The sequence below is a fragment of the Podarcis raffonei genome, chromosome 7, assembly GCF_027172205.1.
Source record: "Podarcis raffonei isolate rPodRaf1 chromosome 7, rPodRaf1.pri, whole genome shotgun sequence".
In the NCBI taxonomy this organism is placed as follows: Eukaryota; Metazoa; Chordata; class Lepidosauria; order Squamata; family Lacertidae; genus Podarcis; species Podarcis raffonei.
Window position 1 is genome coordinate 57,436,415 of NC_070608.1, and position 23,338 is coordinate 57,459,752.

Consider the following 23,338-nt stretch of genomic DNA (forward strand, 5'->3'; position numbering starts at 1 on the left):
TTCTTATGGATCCTCACCCCCCCCCTTTTAAAAAATAGGAGCTCCTAGGGTAGGGCAGGGTTTAAAATCTTTCTCTTGCTATGCTGTTTTCCCGTAGAATATTAGCATACTCCAAACAACCATTTTTGTCCCTGAAGCTCTCATTGACTGCAGTATTACCTGACCTGTGGGCAGGGAGAGATTTTTGTTGGGAAAAATGAGCCCTGGAAGGTCTTCAACCCTATGGTCCAAATATGAATCCCTCTACCCCATAGCTATTTTAAAGGACGGCAAAAACAAAAAAACACAGACTTTTTAAATGTCATGTCTGTTTTACCCCTCAGTCACAAGCACAACCATGAAGAGGATAAAGTGTGATAAATTGCCCACAGGCTAGTTATTGTTAGAACCTTCCTTTAGTGAAAATGAATGTGACTCGGAATACTGTAGTTCCAAATCAGTCTCCTCAGCCTAAACTAACAAGTAGTGTAAGCATGTTTTCAGATGGTGACAGTGAAACTAAAGGTGCCTTTAGTGGAATTTAAGCTCCGTTGAAGTAGCTTAGTAGAAAATAGCCCATCCATGTGTAGTTATTTGGGTGTGCTAAAATTAGAACATTAACCTTTTTAGTAAATGTGCTTTTAAAGCCAGGCATGCTGTATCAGCTCTATTTTAAGGCAGTTGTCTTCATTTCAAAACTTTACAGCCCCCCCCCCCCAATTAACAATATTGCAGCTTATGGCCTCAGTTGCAGCCGTGCATCTTGTGCCTGGAATCCTGAGGCAGAGTATCAATAAGTCTGAAAAGACAAGTGTACTTACTTCTCTATTAATGGCTTGTTATTTGCTGTTTGTGTAAAGGGACCTTCCGTCTCCCCATTCTTGTGCTATTGTAAGCTTGGAATCCTCCTCCATTCATTACCGTGTTAAGAGGAACTATGCAATGACAGAACACACACACACCCTTCTGCTGCCACCCTGTGTGTCAGACACAAGCTAGCCCTGCTTCACTTTTGCATGGTGAGAGTGGATGCCAGGGTGGTGGTGGGCAGGGTTACCCAGGCACAGGGTGCCAAAGGTGGGACACACGTTGTGCCCTGTGACTTGGTACATCAAGCTGTGTTTGAGTGCTGTGTTGTAATAGGATGTTCAACCTTTTTTTCATCCTCTGAAACAATTGAATCTCCATGCTACATATGTACGGTTTTGAACTAGTTATTTGTTGACCTAAAAAACGTAAGTGGAACCATTTATTATTTCCACCGCCACCATCACAACCCCAGGCTTCTGGTTTAAATAAAGATAAGCATAATTGGATTAAGTGTCTTTAGCTATTAGGTCTTTTGTATATTTGTTACTAAGCATTTTGGCTTCAAAGACGGATTCATTTTAATATGCATACATATCTCTTAATTTAGCAAATCATTCTTCAAAAGTAACGGAGGCATCGGACCCAGCAACAGCAGCGGGAGACTCTGAAGAAGCAAAGAATGTTGGAAATGTAGACGAACAAAGCAATGGCATTCAAAAATCTGCAAATGAAGTAAATGGCAATAACTCTGTCGGCAGTGAGACTCCATCCTGGAATTTGAATTGCAATGATAAAGTTAGAGACTCCTTAAGTGATTCTAAACATGGAGTGGATGTTACTAATGATGTGATGAGTGCCAAGGAATCTCATGTGTCTTCAGACGATGATAATAGGACAGTTGTAGGCAAACAGCAGATTCAAAACAAGAGTACAAATTATTTGGACTTTGAATTGTCGAGTGATAGTGAAAGTGACAGTGGGTTGGATGCTAGGAAATCTTCCTCCTCTTCTGCTACAGATAGTGAAAATGAAGGAAAGAGAAGCTGGAGGAAATCAAAACAGCCTGCACTAGAGGAAAGTGCAGTGCCTCTGGTGGGAACTGATACGAATGTAGAAAAGGACGGACAGCTGAACCATTCTGCTGACTCTGTATCCTCACCTAGCATCAATCCACATCCCAAGGCATTCGATCTGGAAGCACATGAAGAGAGTGAACAAGACAGCCTTTGTAGCCTAGGAAATGGTTGCGTGGACAAGAAAGAGGCAGAGACAGAATCTCAAAATAGTGAGCAATCTGGGATAACTGTGGGAGAATCTTTAGATCAAAGCATGGAGGAAGAGGAAGATGACGATACAGACAGTGATGACCATTTAATATATCTCGAAGAGATTCTTGTTCGGGTGCACACGGACTATTACTCAAAGTATGATAAATATGTGAGAAAAGAAACAGATGAAATTCCAGATATAAGAAAAATAGTGCCAGAACTGAAACGAAAAGTGTTGTCAGATGTTACCATATTATTTAGTGGGTTATACCCAACCAATTATCCCATAGAAAAAACACGGGAGCATTATCATGCTACTGCACTTGGAGCTAAGATTGCAAAAAACTTAGTATTGAATGAAGATGACCCCAATAAGCCAACACACCTTATTGCAGCAAGAGCTGGTAAGTATGAGTAAATCCAAAACATGGGTTTGAACTAGGGCTCTGTGTGAATAGGTGGTCATACAATTCAGTTATTTTGAAGAACATTCATACACTTTGAGAGCCAGTGTGGTGTAGTGGTTAAGAGCGGTAGTCTCGTAATCTGGTGAACCAGGTTCGCGTCTCTGCTCCTCCACATGCAGCTGCTGGGTGACCTTGGGCTAGTCACACTTCTTTGAAGTCTCTCAGCCTCACTCACCTCACAGAGGGTTTTTTTTGGGGGGGGAGGAAGGGAAAGAAGAATGTTAGCCGCTTTGAGACTCTTTAGGGTAGTGATAAAGCGGGATATCAAATCCAAACTACTCCTCCTCCTCCTCTTCTTCTTCTTCTTCTTCTTCTTCTTCTTCTTCATTCCTCCTTTAGCCCAGGTTGTGTTTCTTGCCTCTGTTGATATCTAGAAATGCGTAAGTTGTTTATCTGAACAGTTGGCTAGGCCTGTCAGCAAAACTATAATGCTATATGCCTCTGTTGCACACACAAAAATTATCTTACCTTTGCATCTGGATCCTGATTTTGTGAAAACAACTAAGACCTTACAATTGTAGTCATTGCCATGTTACAGACTGCTTTAAATGCATGGGGAGAATGTTAAAAGCATCCAAGCTGTGTTCTTAAATCCCACTGAATTCAGCACCTAATCCCTGTAAACTGTTCTCAGTGCTGATTTATTGAAAAGCCTTTCTGTCACCTATGCTAATGTTTGGCTGTTTTAAATAGGCACAGAAAAAGTACGGCAAGCTGAGAACTATAAAAATCTCCATATTGTAAATCCAGACTGGTTATGGAGCTGCTTGGAGCGTTGGGACAAAGTAGAAGAACAACTGTTTCCTTTGAAGGATGATTACCTTAAAACACAAAGGTAAAAAGTAAAGTTTTATTATTTAAATAATACACTTGAGTTTAAAATCTTATGGGGCTCACAGTTAATATCCAGTCTTACAAATAGCTGAAAGAGAAGATCCCAGTTAAACAGGGTTATACAGTACAGAGAAAGGTGGTCCTTCGGGTTACCTTAACCCAAACCATTTGTCTAAAACTTAACAGGTCAAAACCTGCACTTTGAATTGTCCCTGGAAATAAATAAGCTGACAATGTAAGTTGATACAAAAAGAAGTTAACATGAGCCACATGTAAGAAGCCTAAACCACCTGGTCTTCAAAGTCAGCTTCATAGAGCATGTAGAATAATCGAGATGAAGTGACTTAAGGCATGGATCTCCAAAGCAAGACAAGAAGGTGCCAGAAAGGGGCACAGATGGTGTATCCATCTTAATTTTGCATAGGCATTCCTGGCCACAGCTTGAACAGCCAGGTCTGAGCCTAGATCCAAGAGCACCACAAACTTAGGAGCATTTTGTTTTAATCTTGTTTTTAGTCATTCACATATGAAAACTAGCCAGAACCAATAGATAGAGCTAGTGCTCCATTCCTATAAACACTTCCTTGGTAATAACCCCTCTTATATGTGCATAAACATCCATAAGCTGTATGGATTAAAAAGGGTGCCATCGCATAATTAATGCTGCCAGACATGTGTTGTTTCCATGACTTCGCAAGGCTTTTCTTCGGCCAATATCAAGCTGGATAATTACATAAATTGCGTTATGTTTTACTAGGTGGAGTAAGGATACTTCAGACTAGCTTCATAGTTTCAATAGGATGGATACGTGTGCATGTTTTCTATAGTTGGAAATATTGCTTTGATGTTATTTAATGTAAATAACAGGTTTTGTTTGGTGTGCTCTAATAAAATCTGATCCACAAGACTGAATTCTTGTGGAAATAATTGCTGTTTTACAGCTGAGCTACGAATGTGGAAATCTTTAGAGATAATGAGAACATTTTTAATGTACAGTTCTTTGTATCAATGTAGAACGGGTCTGTGTAGTTTGGTCTAAATTAGGGTTTTCATCACTGCACTAAGCCATAGTTTGGCACAGGGCTGGGTCCCGTTTTCAGTCCGAGGGCCACATTAATTTCTAGGCAAATTTCTGGGGGCCACATGCCAGTTCTGGGTAGGGCCAAAGGCAAAAATGGACTGAGCAGTTAATGTAATTTTTACCTGTGTAAAATTGATGTTCATACACCCCTCTCTATACTCCAGGAAAGCATGAGGCATTATCAGAGTTCAGGAACATATTTCAAGCAGATGCTAACAATCAAGGAGGGTGTGGAGCTGGGCCAGTAGGGAGTGGGTCTTGAGGAGCAGGTGCAGCCTAGGGAGAGTCCCAAAGACCAGATAGAGATACTTGTGGGGGCTGCATAACTCCTCTTTTAAGGTTCCCCATCCCTAATTTAGCATTATGTAGCCAGGGTGTGTGTTCTAAAACTAACTATAAATTAAGAAATGGTGATTTTCTTTTTGCAAATTTTGGATAAGGACCCTCACTTTATTTATTTTTTAATGACCTAATGGTGGAATACTTAGAAGTTTTCTGACACAAATTGCTGATGAATTTTCTTTTCTATTTTTTTTTTCTGTTTTCCAAAAATGTTGCTGATCTATGGTTGAAAGTTCAAACCCACTATGTATACTGTGGGCCAACTTTGGCAAGTGGGCAGGACCACCCGCCTGTCAATTATCTGGCATCATCATGACACTAGATGATCAACATGTGTCAACAAGTTAGCCTGCTGGAGTGGGAAAAGAGAGTTCAAAGGGCTTTCTCAGCCCTTTTCACAGTGCTTTCCAAACATGCAACGGCCAGTTGATTGTCAGACACTGGGAAATGTTGCACACACGTCTGAGCAAACTTTACAAGCCCTGTGTTAACACTTGGAAGTTCTGGGCACAAGTTGTTGGGTGCTTGGGAAGCACTGTGCAAGGGGCTTTGCAGGCCCTGCAAATTAGCAGCACTTGCAAAGCACTTTTCAGCCAAGCCCTGTACTTACTTGCCCCACATTTGACATATGCCCCATACCTGCCCCTGTATGACATCAGGTGTAGGGCAGGTGGGACAGCGCTGGACTAAAACAGTCAGGAGAGAAGATGTGGTGGGCCAAGTGTGTGCGTGCTTATTTTTATATACTGTACAGTATACATATATGTATGTATTTATGTGTGTATATGAGGAATGTTGACTGCTAACTTAAGTCTTTTAAACATTTCATCTAACAGAGAGTACAGTCCTGCCATGTTTCCCGATATACACAGTGCTTTCCAGACTGCTCTTTTCCACCCAACTCCCATTCATCCCAAGTGTCAGCCTGGTCCTGAAGTTCGGCTTTATGATCCCAACACCGGAAAATTAATTAGGAAAGGATCTCAAAGCTCCAGCCAGTCTTTGTATATTCAAGCACCAGCTCCTCCTCTCTCTCTGCCCGTCCATGGGGAACATTCCTTATTCAGGTAGATGAACATAACATTTCATAAATCATTTTCAAGTTTTGTTTGGCATTAAGATTTTAAACAGGATTGTGAAAGAATAATCCTAAGTGTGTTTTCCTCTTGCAATCGGTGCTCTTGAGTCCATGCGTGACACTACATTTTTCCTAAAGAAAAGTGTTACACAGATGTGGCTAACCTTTTTGGCCTGGCTGCATTCACCATTGGGCAGTCCGGGGGTGGGGTGTGTATAGCACATTCCAATGGTGTGTGTGGCCACTTCACACCCTCGCATACACAAAGTATGCACTATTGGGGTAGCCACAAGGACACACACACAGAGCTTCCCTCCTTAGCTGATCCCTGTCCATCAGCTGAGCAGGGTGAGGCAATGTTCCCTCTGTACTTGTTGAACAATTGAAGTGATGAACTGGAATGATAAACAGTGAGTTGCTTTGTATCCCAATCAGGATCCTGGATTCTACCTACCCCATCTCCGTATTTACTTAAAATAATTAAATATTTCTGCCACTGCTGCCAAACTCAGTGGAGCCTTAGAAACCAGAAAAGGTATGTGTGTAGGGTTCATGTCCCCCAACAGGATTAGCCACCTGTAATATAAAAGTGGAGGACAGAGGTGGAGGACAAAAGTTGGAGGCAGTGGAGGACAGAGGTGCCTGGCGTTCTCTGGTCCATGGGGTCACGAAGAGTCGGAAACGACTAAACAACAACAACAATATAAAAGTAGGGAAACAAGAATCCTTCTTCACCCTCGCCTTTATTGTGGTTACTTCTGGCTCAATGGTGTAATGTTGGAAAATGTCGATCACTTCTCCTACTAGGCAGTTATCTTTCTACAAGGGCCAACATTGATGCTGAAATCCAGCATTGCCTGAGCTCTGTGAATGCAGCTTTCTCCCAATTGAAGTGCAGAGTGTTTGAGGACCGGGACATTCACAGGGAAATCAGAATGCTTGTTTACAAAGCTGTTGTACCACCAACCTTACTATATGCTTGTGAAACATGGACTACTTATAAACACCATCTCCAACTCCTTGAAAGATTCTATCAACGGTGTCTCTGAAAAAAGTTTACACATCACTTGGGAAGACAGGCGAACTAATATCAGTGTACTGGAAGAAGCAAAGATCACCAGTGTTGAAGCAATGATTCTTCAACATAAACTTCGTTGGACTTGTCATGTTGTGCGGATGCCTGATGATCGTCTTCCAAAGCAACTACTCTATTCCGAACTTAAAATTGGAAAGCGTAATGCTGGTGGTCAACAAAAGAGGTTTAATGACTGTCTCAAGGCAAATCTAAAAAAAAAGTAGTATAAACACTGACAACTGGGAATCACTGGCCTGCGAGCGCTCCAGTTGGAGGACAGCCTTTACCAAAGGTGTCATGGGCTTTGAAGTCACTCAAATTTAGGACGCTTGGCAAATTCACACCATGATCAACTCCCACCTGGAAACCAATGTCCCCACTGTGGAAGGACGTGTGCATCCAGAATTGGCCTCCACAGTCACTTACGGACTCATCGTTAAAACTGTGTTTATGGAAGACAATCTTACTCGGATACGACTGATCGCCAAAGAACAACTTCTGGCTAAGCGCATTTATATTACCCAAAACAAATTACAGTGGGGCTGAACACTTTTGACTTTTTTACATAATGTTGTTCTCTTCTAATGCCTTAGAAAAATTGGATCCATTTTTAGTGGTGAAAAAACATAGGCTTTCTTTGGGGTCTGTGTTCTGGTGGGGTGAGAGTCCCAAGTGAGGTGGCTATAGTAAAGGTAAAGGGACCCCTGACCATTAGGTCCAGTCGTGGACGACTCTGGGATTGCGGCGCTCATCTCTCTTTATTGGCCAAGGGATCATGTGGCCAGCATGACTAAGCTGCTTCTGGCAAACCAGAACAGTTCACGGAAATGCCATTTACCTTCCCACCAGAGCAGTACCTATTTATCTACTTGCACTTTGATGTGCTTTCGAACTGCTAGGTTGGCTGGAGCAGGAACTGTTTCTACATTTGAAAGAAGACAGGTTCCCAAACTTTTACCTAATTTGTCCGTGGGAGAACAAGTGCTACTGTGAGAATCAGCGTCATGAGTGGCTCACTCCTTTTGCATTTCCAATTGATAAAGCTTTGACATTGCCTTCAGAAGTCTTTGAAGTGTGGAAAAGGGAAATCCATATTGAGCAACATGAAGAATGGGGCAAAGTTTTCCACTGTATGATTTTTGAAATGGATCTGTATTCCAAACTGAATCTATCCTGACATTCTATTCAGTTCAGATCATAACAGTTATGTAACACAGAGCTTTTGAATCTTTTTTCAGAGTTGTTCAACCACACCAACAGCTTTTTGATGAAGAGGAGATGCCAGCAAGTGAGAATGAAGAGCCTGGCCCATCTAAACGGAAACGCCAGCCAAGTATGTCTGAAACAATGCCACTATACACTCTTTGTAAAGAAGATTTAGAAAGTATGGATAAAGAGGTGAGTTTGATTGTGTACTGCTGAGTAATTAATTGACATGACACGTTTTTAGTGCAGTAGAGATATCCAAGCGCCTCTAGGGTATTGGAAGATGAAGAGTGAGGGTTAAGCTCAAAAATGAGATTTTTAATTTCCATTGATAAAATGGGTTATCATAATGCTTCATCTGGAACTTGAATGTGGAAACATCATCTGTTTCTTAGCATAACATACAGTTTATATTCGTTCAGAGGGAATTTGACTGCACAGTTTTGTTGCAATTAATACCCAGTGTTTCCTACCTGAGGCTCATCTGTATATATTTGGTTACATGTAACATACTGCAGAACATGTAATAGATATTAGATATTTTAATTGTATAGTTACTTAATATCTGGCCCTGCTTTCCTTTCCTGACAAGAAATAACACTTTTTATGTGTGTAGCAGATATGAAATGAAAGTTGAATATTATGAAGTCTTATTCTGAAACGTATACACTCAAATGAGATGAAGTTGAGCTATTCTTGAAATACCTTGATGCATAGATTTTTTTCCCTTTTATCTCATTTTCACCCAATAATATTTTTGCTTCACACTTCAGAACTTATCACTGCAATTCCTGAAGTTGAAACACAATTAGAAATGAAATCCAGGGACTCTCTATAATCTTAGCAGATAAACTAGAGCCTCAGTGGCACCTGTAGCCCATAGTTCATGCAGTGTTCTTATGAAGGATGCCCTTTGTATCCCTTCAGCCTTATGATGGGGAAGTAAAACTTTTGTATTTGGATGCTAAAGGATAGTGGGGAAATTGGAGGTTTCTTCCTTAGTTTTAACTAATACTGATTTTATTTTGCATATGTGTGTGTCAGAATTGCTTGCTCCAGAGAATGTCATTTCTTTATTTCCATCTACTCAGCTTTTATTCTCTGTATGAATTGTAAAAATGTTAAGTCCTGTATAGGCAATTACTAAGAATAGCTGCAATCTGCATAAGCATTTTTTAAATAAATAGTGGCTGGATCCCCTGCTGCTGTGGAGAAACTGCTAGCAGCCTATAATCTGAAGATGAATAACTCCCCAAGAACCACACACTGTTTACTTTAATAGTGGAATAAAAAATTCCCCACAAATGGTCAAGTCCTTACAAGTTTTTACAGAGGTACATTAGTTCTAATATCAGTAATCGAAAGCACTGCCTCAACTTGTCTTTATGTTCACACACATCAAATGTGCTGGATGTTTCAACCTGTTTTGGTCTCCTGCTGGTCCATTTGCTGGAGGGAGAATGGACTTGCGATCTACATGGCTGCTTTCCCAGAATGTATGTAGAATTGTATTGGCTGATTCTTATAACGTGTCCCAGTCTTAAGGTGCCCTGAAACTTAGAATTAGTTGAATTGGAGATTCCTGTGATATATTTGCATTCCCTAAGACATAGTAAAACGGGAATAGTTGAAGTTTCAGCTGGAGAGTTACATTCCCTTGTGGACAATGTGGGAGCTGCATGCAGGTAGGAGACAGGGTCAGAGATGCAACTGGGCAGAACACAAGATTGGCTTTTGTCTCTGTCCAGTAGATTACAACCAGGCACCAAAAGCCAGAGGCTTCTGCATCCACCCACACTTCTGTGCACCATCCTGGCAAATTAGAGTCACCATTATAGTTCAATGGCAGTATAACAAGCCTGGAAAAGAAAGAAGATTTCTAGGAGCCTCGTTTTAGTTTGCTTTGAAAGTTATCCCACTCTGTATCCTACAAAGCAGACCTAGAGAGTATGCACTTGTTTCTTCTTATCAAGATCCTTTTCTCTGTATCAAAAGGAAACTGTATTCTGCTTGTTGATTTTTAGCATCCCTGAAGAACACAGGAAATCAAAGTGTAACCTGCAACAAAATGTTTGCATTCTGCTCCTGAAGAGGAGTGCTTTAAGATTCCAGTCATTCTGGAACAGCAGCTATGTAGCGGCACATGGTTTTTTGCCCCTAACTCCATCCAATCTCTAGTCTGCCCATCTCTTTCTCTTATATAAAAATAAGAGTGTTCCTAGTTCTGAGAGTCTTTCCTTTGTCTACCTACAGGAGGCTTAGGAAATCATGTTACCACCAGATAAAAGGTGTATTGACAACTGAGTGGTTGAAATAAATTTCTGGGTCCAGGCTGGTGTTTTTCCCCCCAGGAGCCGCTGCACCATTGCCTCCTTCAAGGCAACAGTTTGTCAGGTTTGCATACCTGTTTAAGGTAGCGTTACCAGTTCAAGTTTTGCGTGTTTGTTGTCAGCACCAAGAGTCTTCACAAAAGTATTCCACCTCAGGTAGAAAGGTGTTTTTAATTTACCACCTCCTGAGGTCCCCTTCGAGGTAGAAAGCCTACAAGACATTCAGCACACTTTCAGTGCTAGAATTTCACAGCTGCCTGGTTAAGAAATAAAAGCCATATCCTGCCCTCTCAGAACATTCAATACCTTAGGGCCGTAATGGACACAGCCTAAGCCCAGGTAGTCCTGTCTCCAAAAAGGTTAATGAACCTGTGTCCAGGCATTTCTTCCCAGACTACCAGAATATCAGCAGACCTAATGTCCTTGTTACATTCACTAAGCCTCATGGCTTCTTGTCTAGGCATCCTGCCTTTGGTTTACAGTTACTCCAATCGCTCCTCCACCACCACCACCAGAAGACCATATCACAGAAGGGTCACTTTCCAGTGTCCTGCCATGCCAACTCCACTCTGTTCTCCAGTGGTAGCTGAACCCTGCCAACCTAACCACAAGCACCCCCTTCCAAGACCCTCCCTTGGTCATCCTCATGGGTGCCAGCCTTGAGGGCTGCGGAGCTCATTACCAGAACCCTATGTGTCAAAGGAATTTAGTCTCCCTCAGAGGCCAAGAGCAGTATCAGCTGGCAGTAACTTTGAGCAGTCAAGTTAGCCTCTCTAAGCCACCAACACATCCTGTGAACCTATGGTGTAACCAACCTGGTTCCCTTCATAGATTGTTAGACTCTAACTCCTATCAGCCAGTATAACCAATAATCAGAAATGATGGAAGGTGGCTTTCAATGACATCATGTGGACTCTAGAGGGAACAGGTTTTGGGATGGCTGCAGTTCCTATTGAGTGGTGCAGGGACAGTTATGACTCTTGGAGTGTGAGTGAAAATCTCAAAAATAAAAATAATTTTTGCCTTTGAATAACTCTAACAAAAGTGAGGGCGGTTGTTTAAGGGTGTTGATGGAAACGCCCTGCTTGGCACTAGGTGCTGAGTGACATGACTATCTGCTTCCAATGTTTTGTTTGGGAGAAGAGGCTGTTTCTTTGCCTTTTCCCCCTTTGTGTCTTCCTTGTAGTGGTGGAGAGACTGCTATGTTAAAGTTACTGGTATAACATAAAAAGCCAGCCTAAGAGCTCTGGAAATAGAGGCAATACAAGGGGGGAAAAGACTAGAAATTACCGTATTTTTTGCACCATAACACTCACTTTTTTCCTCCTAGAAAGTAAGGGGAAATGTCTGTGCGTGTTATGGAGGAAATGCCTATGGGTGGCATGTCTACGGACTTTCCTCCTCTAAAAACTACGTGCGTGTTATGGTCGGGTGCGTGTTATAGAGCGAAAAATACGGTAGTTCAGATTCTATTATTATAAAGCCTTTGACTGAGAGGATGCTATACTTCTTAAGTCTGTATGTTAGAACCCTGTGTAGCTGAAGTAAGCTTTGGAATGTTCTCATGAATGCTGGAGGGACCTTAATTCGTAAACTGCACGTGGAAAACAGATATCACATTTAGTGAAACTACCCTCTCGTTAAAATGGCAGAATGGTTGAATATGTGTTAAAGAGTAAGGTGCAATTTAGCACAACCAAGAAGACACTGTTATTTTTTATTTATACATAAGTTCGCTTCAAGGATGTTAGTTATTTCTGTACTTGCATTTCAAGTGCTGGAGAAATACATTGGGCGCCAGCATGTCTTGTAACTGGTTTCCATCCTTGGGTATGCAGACATTAACATTAAACACTTCTGCAAGAGCATTTCTTCAGTGAAAGGCAGAAAATACAGAACTCTGCAGTTTCAAGCAACATGAATTATCTTCCACCACACCTTCTCTATTGACAGTGTATTGCTATGCTCTAATCAACATATGTGGCGGGCATGGACCTCAGTTCTGGTAGCAAATATTTGTTGAAATAAAAGCAATTACCAAACAAAATGCCTTTGAATGTCCACAGCTGGCACTGCTCAATCTTTTCATGGGAGGTACTTACGGTTTAAAGCAGGCATAGGCAAACTCTGGCCCTCCAGATGTTTGGGACCACAATTCCCATCATCCCTAGCTAACAGAACCAGGGAATTGTGGTCCCAAACATCTGGAGGGCCGGAGTTTGCCTATGCCTGGTTTAAAGCTTTAATAAGTTCTCTTTTACTAGTGGCCAGGTTTGTAATAACAAGATGCAGCAAGTATTTGGAGAATGCTGCTTTGAACCTCCCTGAGACCTGTGGGTATAGGGCGATACACAAATTTAATAAATAATAATAAAGTTTGTCTGGGGAAAGAGTGGCTGGGGAAACTCAGCCAGATGGGTGGGGTATAAATAAAAAAATATTATTATTATTATTATTTGTTTGTTTGTTTTGTTTATTAAATAGCACTTATGGGGAAATTGTCTAACAAAATAAAATTGGCACTAAGTTTAAAGGACAAAGACTCTTTTAGAACTGATCAGTACAGCTTTTTTATCTACGTGACTAAAATGAAACATATAATACTTTTTGGTTAACATAAACTACATTCTTGTCTACACAAATGGTTGTGTGGGATAACTACTTATTTGGTTTTGGGGATATTACTTTGGATGTATTGTATTTTATGTGTGTACAATGTTGTATGTTGTAATCTAATCATTTTTTTTGTTAAGAATCATAGTAGCTGCTTTTCATTTAGGGTTAACGGAAAATTTCTTAGATCTCATTACACAATTCCACACTTTTCTTTTCCTCAGTATGATCTCCAGTTGGATTTAATCATAGCAGCAAATAATGTTTTTCGCCATTGCCTAAATGTACAACATGGAATTACAAGTTATTGCGAACATTTCTCTCTAGACATGTGTTATTATATCCCTGTTCCTTCAGCTTTTGATACTTTTATTACTTAGGTTAGAAAATATGCCTTAGATGTTAATCCATATAGAGTATCAGTCATATCAAGCTCTAGAATGTGGACACAGGCTTTTTTGTCTCAGTAATGGTAAAGGTACCCCTGACCATTTGGTCCAGTCGTGGCCGACTCTGGGGTTGCGGTGCTCATCTCGCTTTACTGGCCGAGGGAGCTGGCGTACAGCTTCCGGGTCATGTGGCCAGCATAACTAAGCCTCTTCTGGCGAACCAGAGCAGCGCACAGAAACGCCGTTTACCTTCCCGCTGGAGCAGTACCTATTTATCTGCTTGCACTTTGATGTGCTTTCAAACTGCTAGGTTGGCAGGAGCTGAGACCGAACAACGGGAGCTCACCCCGTCGCGGGGATTTGAACCGCCAACCTTCTGATTGGCAACCCACAGCGCCACCTGCGTCCCATTTTTGTCTCAGTAGTCCAATCCTAAGCACATTTATTCTGAAATTTTACTGAAATCAGAGGAGGTAACTTCATAGTACATATAATTATGATTGCAGCATCAATGGGATACCAGTTTAGAAAATACCTCCTACTTGCTGTGCTAGTTTGCTCTGTCAATCCAAAAAATATGGTGCTTTGAAGTTATTCTGTCTTTGATTCAAGCATTCCTACAACCTGAAAGAAAAGAATGCTTTAGAAGTGGTGTATAAAACTTTTAAAGAGCTTTTTCAGACTCATCTCTTACTACATATATTTTCTGGTTCTCTATATATAGATCTCTATATATAGGGGGTAGAATTCTCTCTCACTCTATCCCGTCATATACTCTTCCTTTTTCAAAAGTTTTCTATTAATTTTAAACAACTATGATTTGGAAGCAGTTATTATTTATTGATGCCCCACACATCAACAAGAACATGTGCATATTGAAACTTCTCCTGTAGCTTACTTTCCATACTTAGTATTGGGGCAAAGTTGTGATTTAATTTGATTCAGTTTTATCCAATTTAAAACATTAAATTAAAATGCAGATACTCTTTTTTCACAGATGTAATTGCTCAGTATTCTATTCTCATTTGACTGTTGCATTAATTTATGTATTGCCTTATGCTGCCCTGAGAAGCTTGGAATTTTAAAAGATGCATCAGAAAGTCATTGATACGGATATGCAGTCATTGTTCAATTGTTCTGCTAAACTGTTGTGTCATTACTAACGCTTGATCATTTGGCAGGTTGATGACATATTGGGAGAAGGCAGTGACGACAGCGACAGTGAAAAAAAGAAGACAGGAGATGGAAAGGCAGCACCACAGAGTAAAGCAAAAGAAACTGTAAATGTAAAAATAGAAGAGAGACCTGCTTCGACATCTTCAAGTGAAAGAAGCTTGACAGGCAGTGTACCCAGGTATGTGCTCTTTACCTTATTAAAATGAATAGTGTTGGTGTTCTCTGCATTATATTTCTTTCACCTACTACTTCTTTAAAGTGCATATAAAAATTATGTAACAGACTTCCAAAGCATTTCTGCCAGTATGCATAAGAAAGGCTAAAGATCCTGGAACTTGGATGAAATAACCATGGCTTACATTAACTATAGTTCCTTGGGTATAGATGAAATGTTAAAGTGCAGTTTCTATACATATAAAAACAGATGCAAAAGCCTCTGATCTCTTATTACAGCTATGCTAGAAGAGAAAGAAAGAAAGTGCATGAACCCAAGGCTTGCAGCTGCTTATTACTGTCACAGTAAACCATAGTTTATGATAACATTCAAAATTGCCTGTTGATAAACTGAGAGTGCTTTAATGTTGAAGGGAATGCCTGCAATCTTGTGGCAGCAGCAGGGAAGAGGAGAAATGCATGACCCTGAGGTTCATTCATATAATGCTAAATCATAGTTCACTGTTGCATCTGAATGAAGTCACTGTCTCAGTAATCCTTATAGCAACCCTGTAAGGTTAGGGCAGTATTATCCCTGTATTGCAGTGGTTACAGCCAAGGCTGAGAAAATGGTGCCTTACCTGTGGCCACTGTATAAGTTATGACTGAGGTGAAGTTTGGACTAGGAAATTTCACACTCAAAACAGTGCAGTCCTGGTTTATGGTTCCTCAGAGTCAAGTCCCAATTTGTTTGGTGGGGCTTAATTCTATGCATATACCTTGGTTCGCGAATGCCTTGTGACTCAAACGTTTTGGTTCCCAACATTTGTGAACGTTATTTGGAACCCGAATGTCCGATGTGGCTTCTCATTGAGTGCAGGAAGCTCCTGCAGCCAATCGGAAGCCGCGCCTTGGTTTTCAAATGTTTTCGGAAGTCGAATGGACTTCCGGAACAGATTCCATTCTAGAACCAAGGTATGACTACAAGATTGAAGCCTTATCTATTTTGCTTTTTGGCTAAAGTCTGCAGGAGTTCCCTACAAAACTGAGCACAGATTTGCTTTTTAATTTTAGAAGACATTGTAGTTTAAAAATTCAGAACATGAAACAATGGCGCTTTTACCAAATAAAGCTACATCTTTGAATATTATCCAGGTTTCCTACCATGTTAAATATTATTAACATCTATTGTAGAAATGAATGCTTGCTTGGTCAGATGATATGCAAATGATGTGCTTTTTCAGGTCTCTAAATTATAGTACTGCCTGTCAGGGCAATAATATGGCACACAATACAGCTTCTATAATAAATACATAAAATTACTCAAACCTATTTTGAAATAAGATGTGTACCCTTAACAGTGGCAACAATTCTCTCATGACTGCTAGCTTGACCCCAAACTACCAATTATCATGCACTGTAAAGCATGCACTCTTATTAACAGCTCTGTGCACAGACCTTCAGAGCCTCCCTTATGCTTTTTTACCTACAGAAATCTAATAAACCCATAAGTGAAGATGACAGATGCAGCTTCTAAAACATCTGGGGAGTTTAAAATCATAATTCACAAGTAGGATCCTTTACATTTTTTAAGGGTAGTCTTTGCTAGCTGTTCCATCTAAAACCAGTTCTGCATATCTTAAGAGATTTGGCAAACCTCTGTGAAATGTTACAGCTATTTGCATAGTGAGTAATCCTTTGCACACAAAGCTGATGTAAAGCATGCCAGGGTAAGTTCAGCTGGCATAAAGTTACACCAGATCCAAACCCAGTTCAGTAGCAAGGCAGCAGCAGCCGCTCAAGTCTAGCCTTTAAAATAGTGTTCAGCGTCAGCTTGCCAGGTGACATGATGGAACTAAATGGGCCTAGGATCCAGCCTAGGTTCCCCTCCCCCTCTGGTTCCATCTGCAGAACACCAATTTTTAGGTACTTACACCAGCTTTGGTTCAGTCAACTGAGGCTGGAATGAGCACATTATGCCAGCATATCTTCTGCTGAGCCAGACTTAACACTGGCCAACCTGGGAATCAGCCAGCTGAGCCAAAGATCTGTTGCATATTAAGCTGCCCAGCCCAGCAGATCTTGCCATAGGATTGCTGCTCTAGTCTCTCATTTCTCAGAATAATGAATTCACCCTTTGTACTTCAACATTTCTTAGAACATAGTACTTCATTGTTCATGCACATGAAATGCAGGTGCTTTTTGACTATAACTCCTGACTGTTTTCCTTTTCACCACCTGTGGAGCATACAAAGTTGGAAACACGTCAGTCTTCTCCATAATGAGATACAACATTTATTTATTACATTTAGCTGCATTTGCTCAATAATAGAACTTATTATTCTTATATTCTAATTATTTATTCATCTAAACCAGATCAGAGTTCATTAAGCACTAGTTTTTTGAAAACAAAAAACAGGGAATACATTATGGATCTTCCAAGATATGTTGGAACATGCACATTCCCCATGAGCTCTTGGGAGTTTCTCAAAGAGCTTAGGAATGGAAAACATCTATGATGTTTCTCCATGTGGGTAGTTCTTTCCCATTCCTCTTTAGTTGAGACGCTTCCATAATTTCTCTGCAGAATTAGAGTGCAGCATCAGATGGAACAGAAGTTTATCTCATGAGAATTACACATGGATTCTCCTCCACACGCAATGTTATGAGTGCTTGCAGTTTCAACAGTGGTCAGATAAATAGCAGCAAGAGTCATAAGTACCATATTAAAAAAAAAGACTCGCCTGTTATCAGAAACTTGAAAGAAATTGCTGAAAAAGAAAAGACGGATGAGATTCTCTTGCACTTTTCTCTGCCAGTGTCCTTATACCAAAAAGTTACCTATATATAGCCTCTAAAGGCTATTTCTAAGGAAGACAAATGTATTCCACCAGAACAATTTATTAACTTCACCGTCTGTTGTCTATACATTTTTCTTTCTTCTATCACTTGACAGTTTCCATAGATCTACAACTTGATGGAATGCAAGCTCATGAATAATACTGTTATGATTTACAACGGGCTGCAAAACCTCATTTTGGACAAAACGTTTCATAGCATCCTCTTCAATAAGAAAAATACTCTTAGGTCATTGTCCTACATACTACACTGCAGCAGACTCCCAATTTTGCAGTTATACAATCCAGTCAAGACTACATTGGTTTGATGTTTTGCATCTCAAGATGTTTAATAGGATTTTCAAATAGTGTCATTTCTTGCCATTTATATCTTGGCCAAGTTGTCCAAAGAGAATGCAGGAATGAAATATTGATATGGAAGGCTAATTCTGTAAATTGTAGGCAGCTGAGCACTTTTCACCCAGGAATATCAACAGGAAGTTATTTAGGTTGGGCACTTTTAAAAATATATTAGTTTTTTAATCCCACCTTTCCTCCTGATTCCCCCTGCACAGCTTCTCCTCACCCTCCCCGTGATGTCATATAGGATCAAAGTAGGCATGTAACAGCATGGATTGCTCAGTTGGTCCTTACTCATAGGAGCTTACATCCAAGGGAGGCAACAGAGAAAGGAGAGTAAGCAGGTAAAGAAAGTTTTATTTAAAAGCAGTTAGAGGAGGAAGGGGAAGGAGGAAGAAAGGTCACATTATTAGAGCAAGAGCTGTTGAGGGACAGCTGAAAGTGGTAGAGCTGGCCAAGTAAAAGATCACAGGAAGAGATGTTGGGATTTAAGAGCTTCATAAAACAATGGCATATACACTACCAACCCCAATAATAGCAAGTCGTTCCTTTTCCTTTCAAGTAATTTAATAGATCTCGCATGCAGGAAAAAGCATAGGGTGGTGTATAGGGCACAAGCCATGATTCATGAATTCATAAGCGGGGAACCATTCTTTTACAGGAAAAATGCACCCATATTATAAATTTGAAAAATAATTGTCTGGGTCATTTTTCATATTGTAGTAATGAATGGGTGATGAATAGATTCTAAAAGTGCATATATGCAACAGAACTCTGGAAATGTCTGTTAATCAATATTTCTATTGTGCTTTTACAATGAGAAAGGAGGTCAAATTCTTTCCTGGAACTTAACAAAGATAAAATATATCTGCATCAAAATAATGTTATTTCCTGTATAAACACATTTTTTAGCTGGAAGATTTTCAGAGACAAAAGCCAAAACATAGTTAGATACCCAGATGTTACTCTACTGTAACATGCCCAAACCACTCTAGTTGAAGTAGGATAGTTAAGAAAAGCATAGCTAGTTTTTCTTTCTAGGTCATGAATGTGAGCATGATGACTTATATCCCCTTTGATTTATCCTTAGAGAATTTCATTATCTGTACAAAGTATCTAACCTTTGAATTCTACTAAGTTCTTTACTGCATTGATATCACATGACAGAGGATGGTACGATTTAAAGTATGCATGGTGCTCAAGTGATAGATTTAAAATATTCTTTCATCTTTCTTCAGCATTTTTCTTTTTTGTTGTTGAACAAAAAATACAGGTGCAAAACTGCTTTTTATACTTAGTATAAGTTCCAATACTTGTTCCAAATTCTTAATTCTTTAAAGTGATAAACTACTAGGGCCAGCTCAGATATTCAATAGTTCCTACTTGAAGACAAAAAGAGGATTAGAACTCCCCACCCCTGATTTCAAACTCTTGGCCTAATATAAATAGTGCAGCCATTCTGGAAATACACTAAAAACTACAATGTTTTTGGCATGTGTGATATGCCAAAAGCTGATTTCTTTATTCTACGCTTCAGTTGATCCACCACATCATCTTTCCTTATTCTCATATGTGCCACAGTCCTTACCCCCTTCATTCATCTGTCATGGCTCTCAAAATTGTTGATTCACTCTCATGCGTTTTGCTGCTACTTGCTGATGTCTAGTTTTCTGTCATGTCATGTCTCCTCTCCCATCCCTGCTCTCCTCCTCACTGTCATCCCAGCATAACATTCCTAGGTGTCTTGCTGATGTCTGAAACAGAGCAATGAAATTTAAGCTTATAATATTTCTGTCACTGCTGGAGAATGTAGTTTCATCCAAGTTCCTCCTCCATAGTCAAAAGTCTTTTCTGAAGTGTCCTTTATTTATTTTACCTCCTCCACTCCCATGTCACTCTTCCCAATCCTGTCTCTACTTCTAATTATAAATCTATGGCCAAGTACCCCCTTTTTTGCTACTTTCTGTCTCATGAATATTATTAGACCTCAGGGCAGGAATTATTACTTCTCTACAATGCCTATCATTTTAGCACTACATCAATGCTAAATAGTGAGTTTACTTCCTGCTTTGAATAAAAAGTACAGTTAATATGACTTGAACTTTAAGTGCTATGTTGCTTCAAAAATATTTTCTCTCTTTTTATTTTAATACTGCGTAAATATGTCTTATCTTCTTAATGTCCTGAGACTCAAGTGCTGTCAAAGTTGTTTCAGTTATGTAAGGAAAGCTCTCATGGGTTTAAAGAGAACTTTAAAAGACCCTTTTATCATAGCTTGATCTTGAGCGTTGTTAGCCTCAGTATGACTTGGCTTTGAGACAATAGTCGTGGCATGTGTGAAGGTCAGACGTGGCAAAAAAATGCCAAATAAAACTCCAGACAGTGATTTCTTCACAGAAAAAGGCAATGCCAGCAAAAAGAATGATGGAGAGGGGGGGAGTGATAATCACAGTAGGAACATTTTTCCTAGTCATTTTTGGAAATTTCTACTGATCTACTTACTATGGAAGTGAGAGCTGGACCATAAAGAAGGCTGATCGCTGAAGAATTGATGCTTTTGAATTATGGTGTTGGAGGAGACTCTTGAGAGTCCCATGGACTGCAAGAAGATCAAACCTCTCCATTCTTAAGGAAATCAGCCCTGAGTGCTCACTGGAAGGACAGATCCTGAAGCTGAGGCTCCAATACTTTGGCCACCTCATGAGAAGAGAAGACTCCCTGGAAAAGACCCTGATGTTGGGAGAGATGGAGGGCACAAGGAGAAGGGTACGACAGAGGATGAGATGGTTGGACAGTGTTCTCGAAGCTACCAACATGAGTTTGACCAAACTGCAGGAGGCTTCCCCTGTTTAACCCCTGTGAATGTAGCCATTGTTTTGTTCTGAGGTTGAAAGTAAGCAATAGTGGCTTAGAAGTACAGTGGTACCTCTAGTTACAAACTTAATTCTTTCCGAGGTCCGTTCTTAACCTGAAACTGTTCTTAACTAGAGGCGTACTTTCGCTAATGGGGCCTCTTGCTGCCGCTGCGCCGCCGGCACATGATTTCCGTTCTCATCCTGGGGCAAAGTTCTCAACTCAACGTAACTCTTCCAGGTTAGCGGAGTTTGTAAGTTTTTAAGATCAGAAACAAAAAAATGGCGTGCTGTGTATGGATTCCTTTATAATACCCATAAAGACAGCTAGTGTAATTGGACCATATCCTAACAGTGTTAGGTTTGTTCATTTAATGGATCTTTGACACTTTTTTAGTGAAAGGTGGCCTTATTGATTAATATTGATGCTGCCTATGCTGGTTCCTCAGAATAGTTTTCTTGGTTATGGAAGCAGCAATGTATTTCTCTTTAAAATTCCACAATACATTTTAGGAGTCCCATCAAAGTGGTATGCAATCAGAGACTTGAGCAGGAATTGTAGGAGGAACAGGCAACCGAAATGCTAACTTACAATAGAATTGCCACTTTCCCCATTCTGTAGACTAAATTAGATAAAATTATTCCTGCTACTTGAATGCTGAGTAGGACTGAGATGGCTTGTCAATCTCTCATACACAGATTCCCATCTGAACCTTGAATTTAAAACTGCTAGAATTATCCCAAGACATAACAACAAGCTGTTTGGCTGTGACTTTTGTATGAAGTATTATGCAAGCTCCATGTCACATTGGCAACAAAATGTCAGGTGCTTTATATGAAGGTAACATGATTACCATATTTCAGGTTAATTTTCTATTTCCAAAATCTGGATGTTTTCACAGACCTCTGTAAAAAAAAAGTTCTTGTACAATGTAGTAAAACCAGTTAAGATAACTGGATACTTTTATACTACCCAGTGTCTTTCATTCACATTGTAGTCCTAACAGGTAATTGAGTATCATACAGCCTTTGAAACAGAAAGTTGAAACTAATAACTAGCTTCTCCAAGGCCTCCAAATGAATCCAAGAACAACTGAGACTGAAACAGTTGTGCCAAGTACAAACTCAAATTCTTATTCAAGCTCTTTCTGGGAACATGTCGTGAAAAGCAATATAATACAAGCTCTGGGATTTTCTTAGAGACAAGACACTAAAATAAGCATGGAAATACCTTTTCAGTATCCATTGCTATTATATGAAAAGTACAATGAAAGTTGTCAAAGGTATATGCAAAGAACACTTCCCACCCCACCCCCCTACCGTTACCAGCTTGTATTTAACTCTGATGTGCTATCTAATTGACACAGCTGCTATTTAGGTTAATTATATGTCAAAAACTACAGAATGATAGATAGTGACAGTAGACATAGTGTTAAATTAAGCCTGGGATTTTGACAAGGGTAGCTTTTGGGAGCTAACAAAAATAAAATACCCAAAACAAAACCTGATGTTGTAAAGTATTACAAAGAAACCGGACTACCCCAATATTACTTGCTGCCAGGGGCAAAGGCAAGATTGTGCCCTCGTCTTTCCATTCTGTATGCAGAAAGCAACTAGACAGACACTTGAATCTTACTTTAACAGTGATTATGAGACAGCCTTCTCCATTGATTCAGAGGGTAGCAGACTAGCTTAGGGCATATGGAGCAGATCATGTGACACAACTCTCCTGGCTCTGAGCCCCTCAGCACGTGACTGTCTCAATCTGATGTTTGGGTCAGCCCTGCTAAGGTAACATGATCTCATGGTGAGGATAGGGTTGGCATATGGTGCTAGAATGTTTCCCCATTTTTTGCAGTGTGTGACATAGCATACTTGAGCCGCCCAAATATGTTAGGAACAGATCCCATCTATTGTTTGCTGTGTTGAAGTATTTTTGCCATGAGTTGTGGGGCTGCATAGGTTTTTAAATAAGTTAGTCTGAAATGGAGATTTGCTTTTTCAGGAAAACTAATCAAGCTTGTTCACTGACCCTTAGCAACATGTTATTTGCTTTTTCCTGCTCTCTTTTTGTAGCCTGTTGTAATCTGTGTGAGGCAAGCTAATACGTTAAGTATTCTATGTATTGTACTGATTCCAAGTGATTCCAAGTAACATTTATTGTGGAATGCTTTTGTAACTCCATTTTTTGTTTTAAAAAACCACTAGGTTTTAAAATGAGCATTGGTAATTGGTAGTATACAAATTGTTCATGATATCAGAAATGCATCTAACATAGTTTTCCTAATGAACTCTAAAATGTACCATTCAGCTCTTTGTAATAACTGAAGTGCATTAATCCTGACCACTATAATGTTTAATGGCTCTTTGGCACAAAAGTAAACACTTAAAATGTCTGCACACTGATGTTGGACTAGTTGCTTTCAGTGTAATATGCCCTGAATTGTACTATGGGGATTGACTGAAGTGAATCCATGCATAGATAGAT

General features: G+C 40.0%; 1 protein-coding gene across 1 annotated transcript in view; it reads left to right on the forward strand.

The window, feature by feature from the left end:
• The window catches only part of CTDP1 (CTD phosphatase subunit 1), a 46,599-nt gene that overhangs the window by 17,561 nt on the left and 5,700 nt on the right, over positions 1-23,338 (forward strand). Inside the window, exons 8-12 of the mRNA XM_053396699.1 lie at positions 1,397-2,461; positions 3,218-3,359; positions 5,618-5,848; positions 8,173-8,332; positions 14,654-14,826. Of these exons, the coding sequence (XP_053252674.1) occupies positions 1,397-2,461; positions 3,218-3,359; positions 5,618-5,848; positions 8,173-8,332; positions 14,654-14,826 (1,771 nt within the window). The remainder of the gene's footprint in view (positions 1-1,396; positions 2,462-3,217; positions 3,360-5,617; positions 5,849-8,172; positions 8,333-14,653; positions 14,827-23,338) is intronic.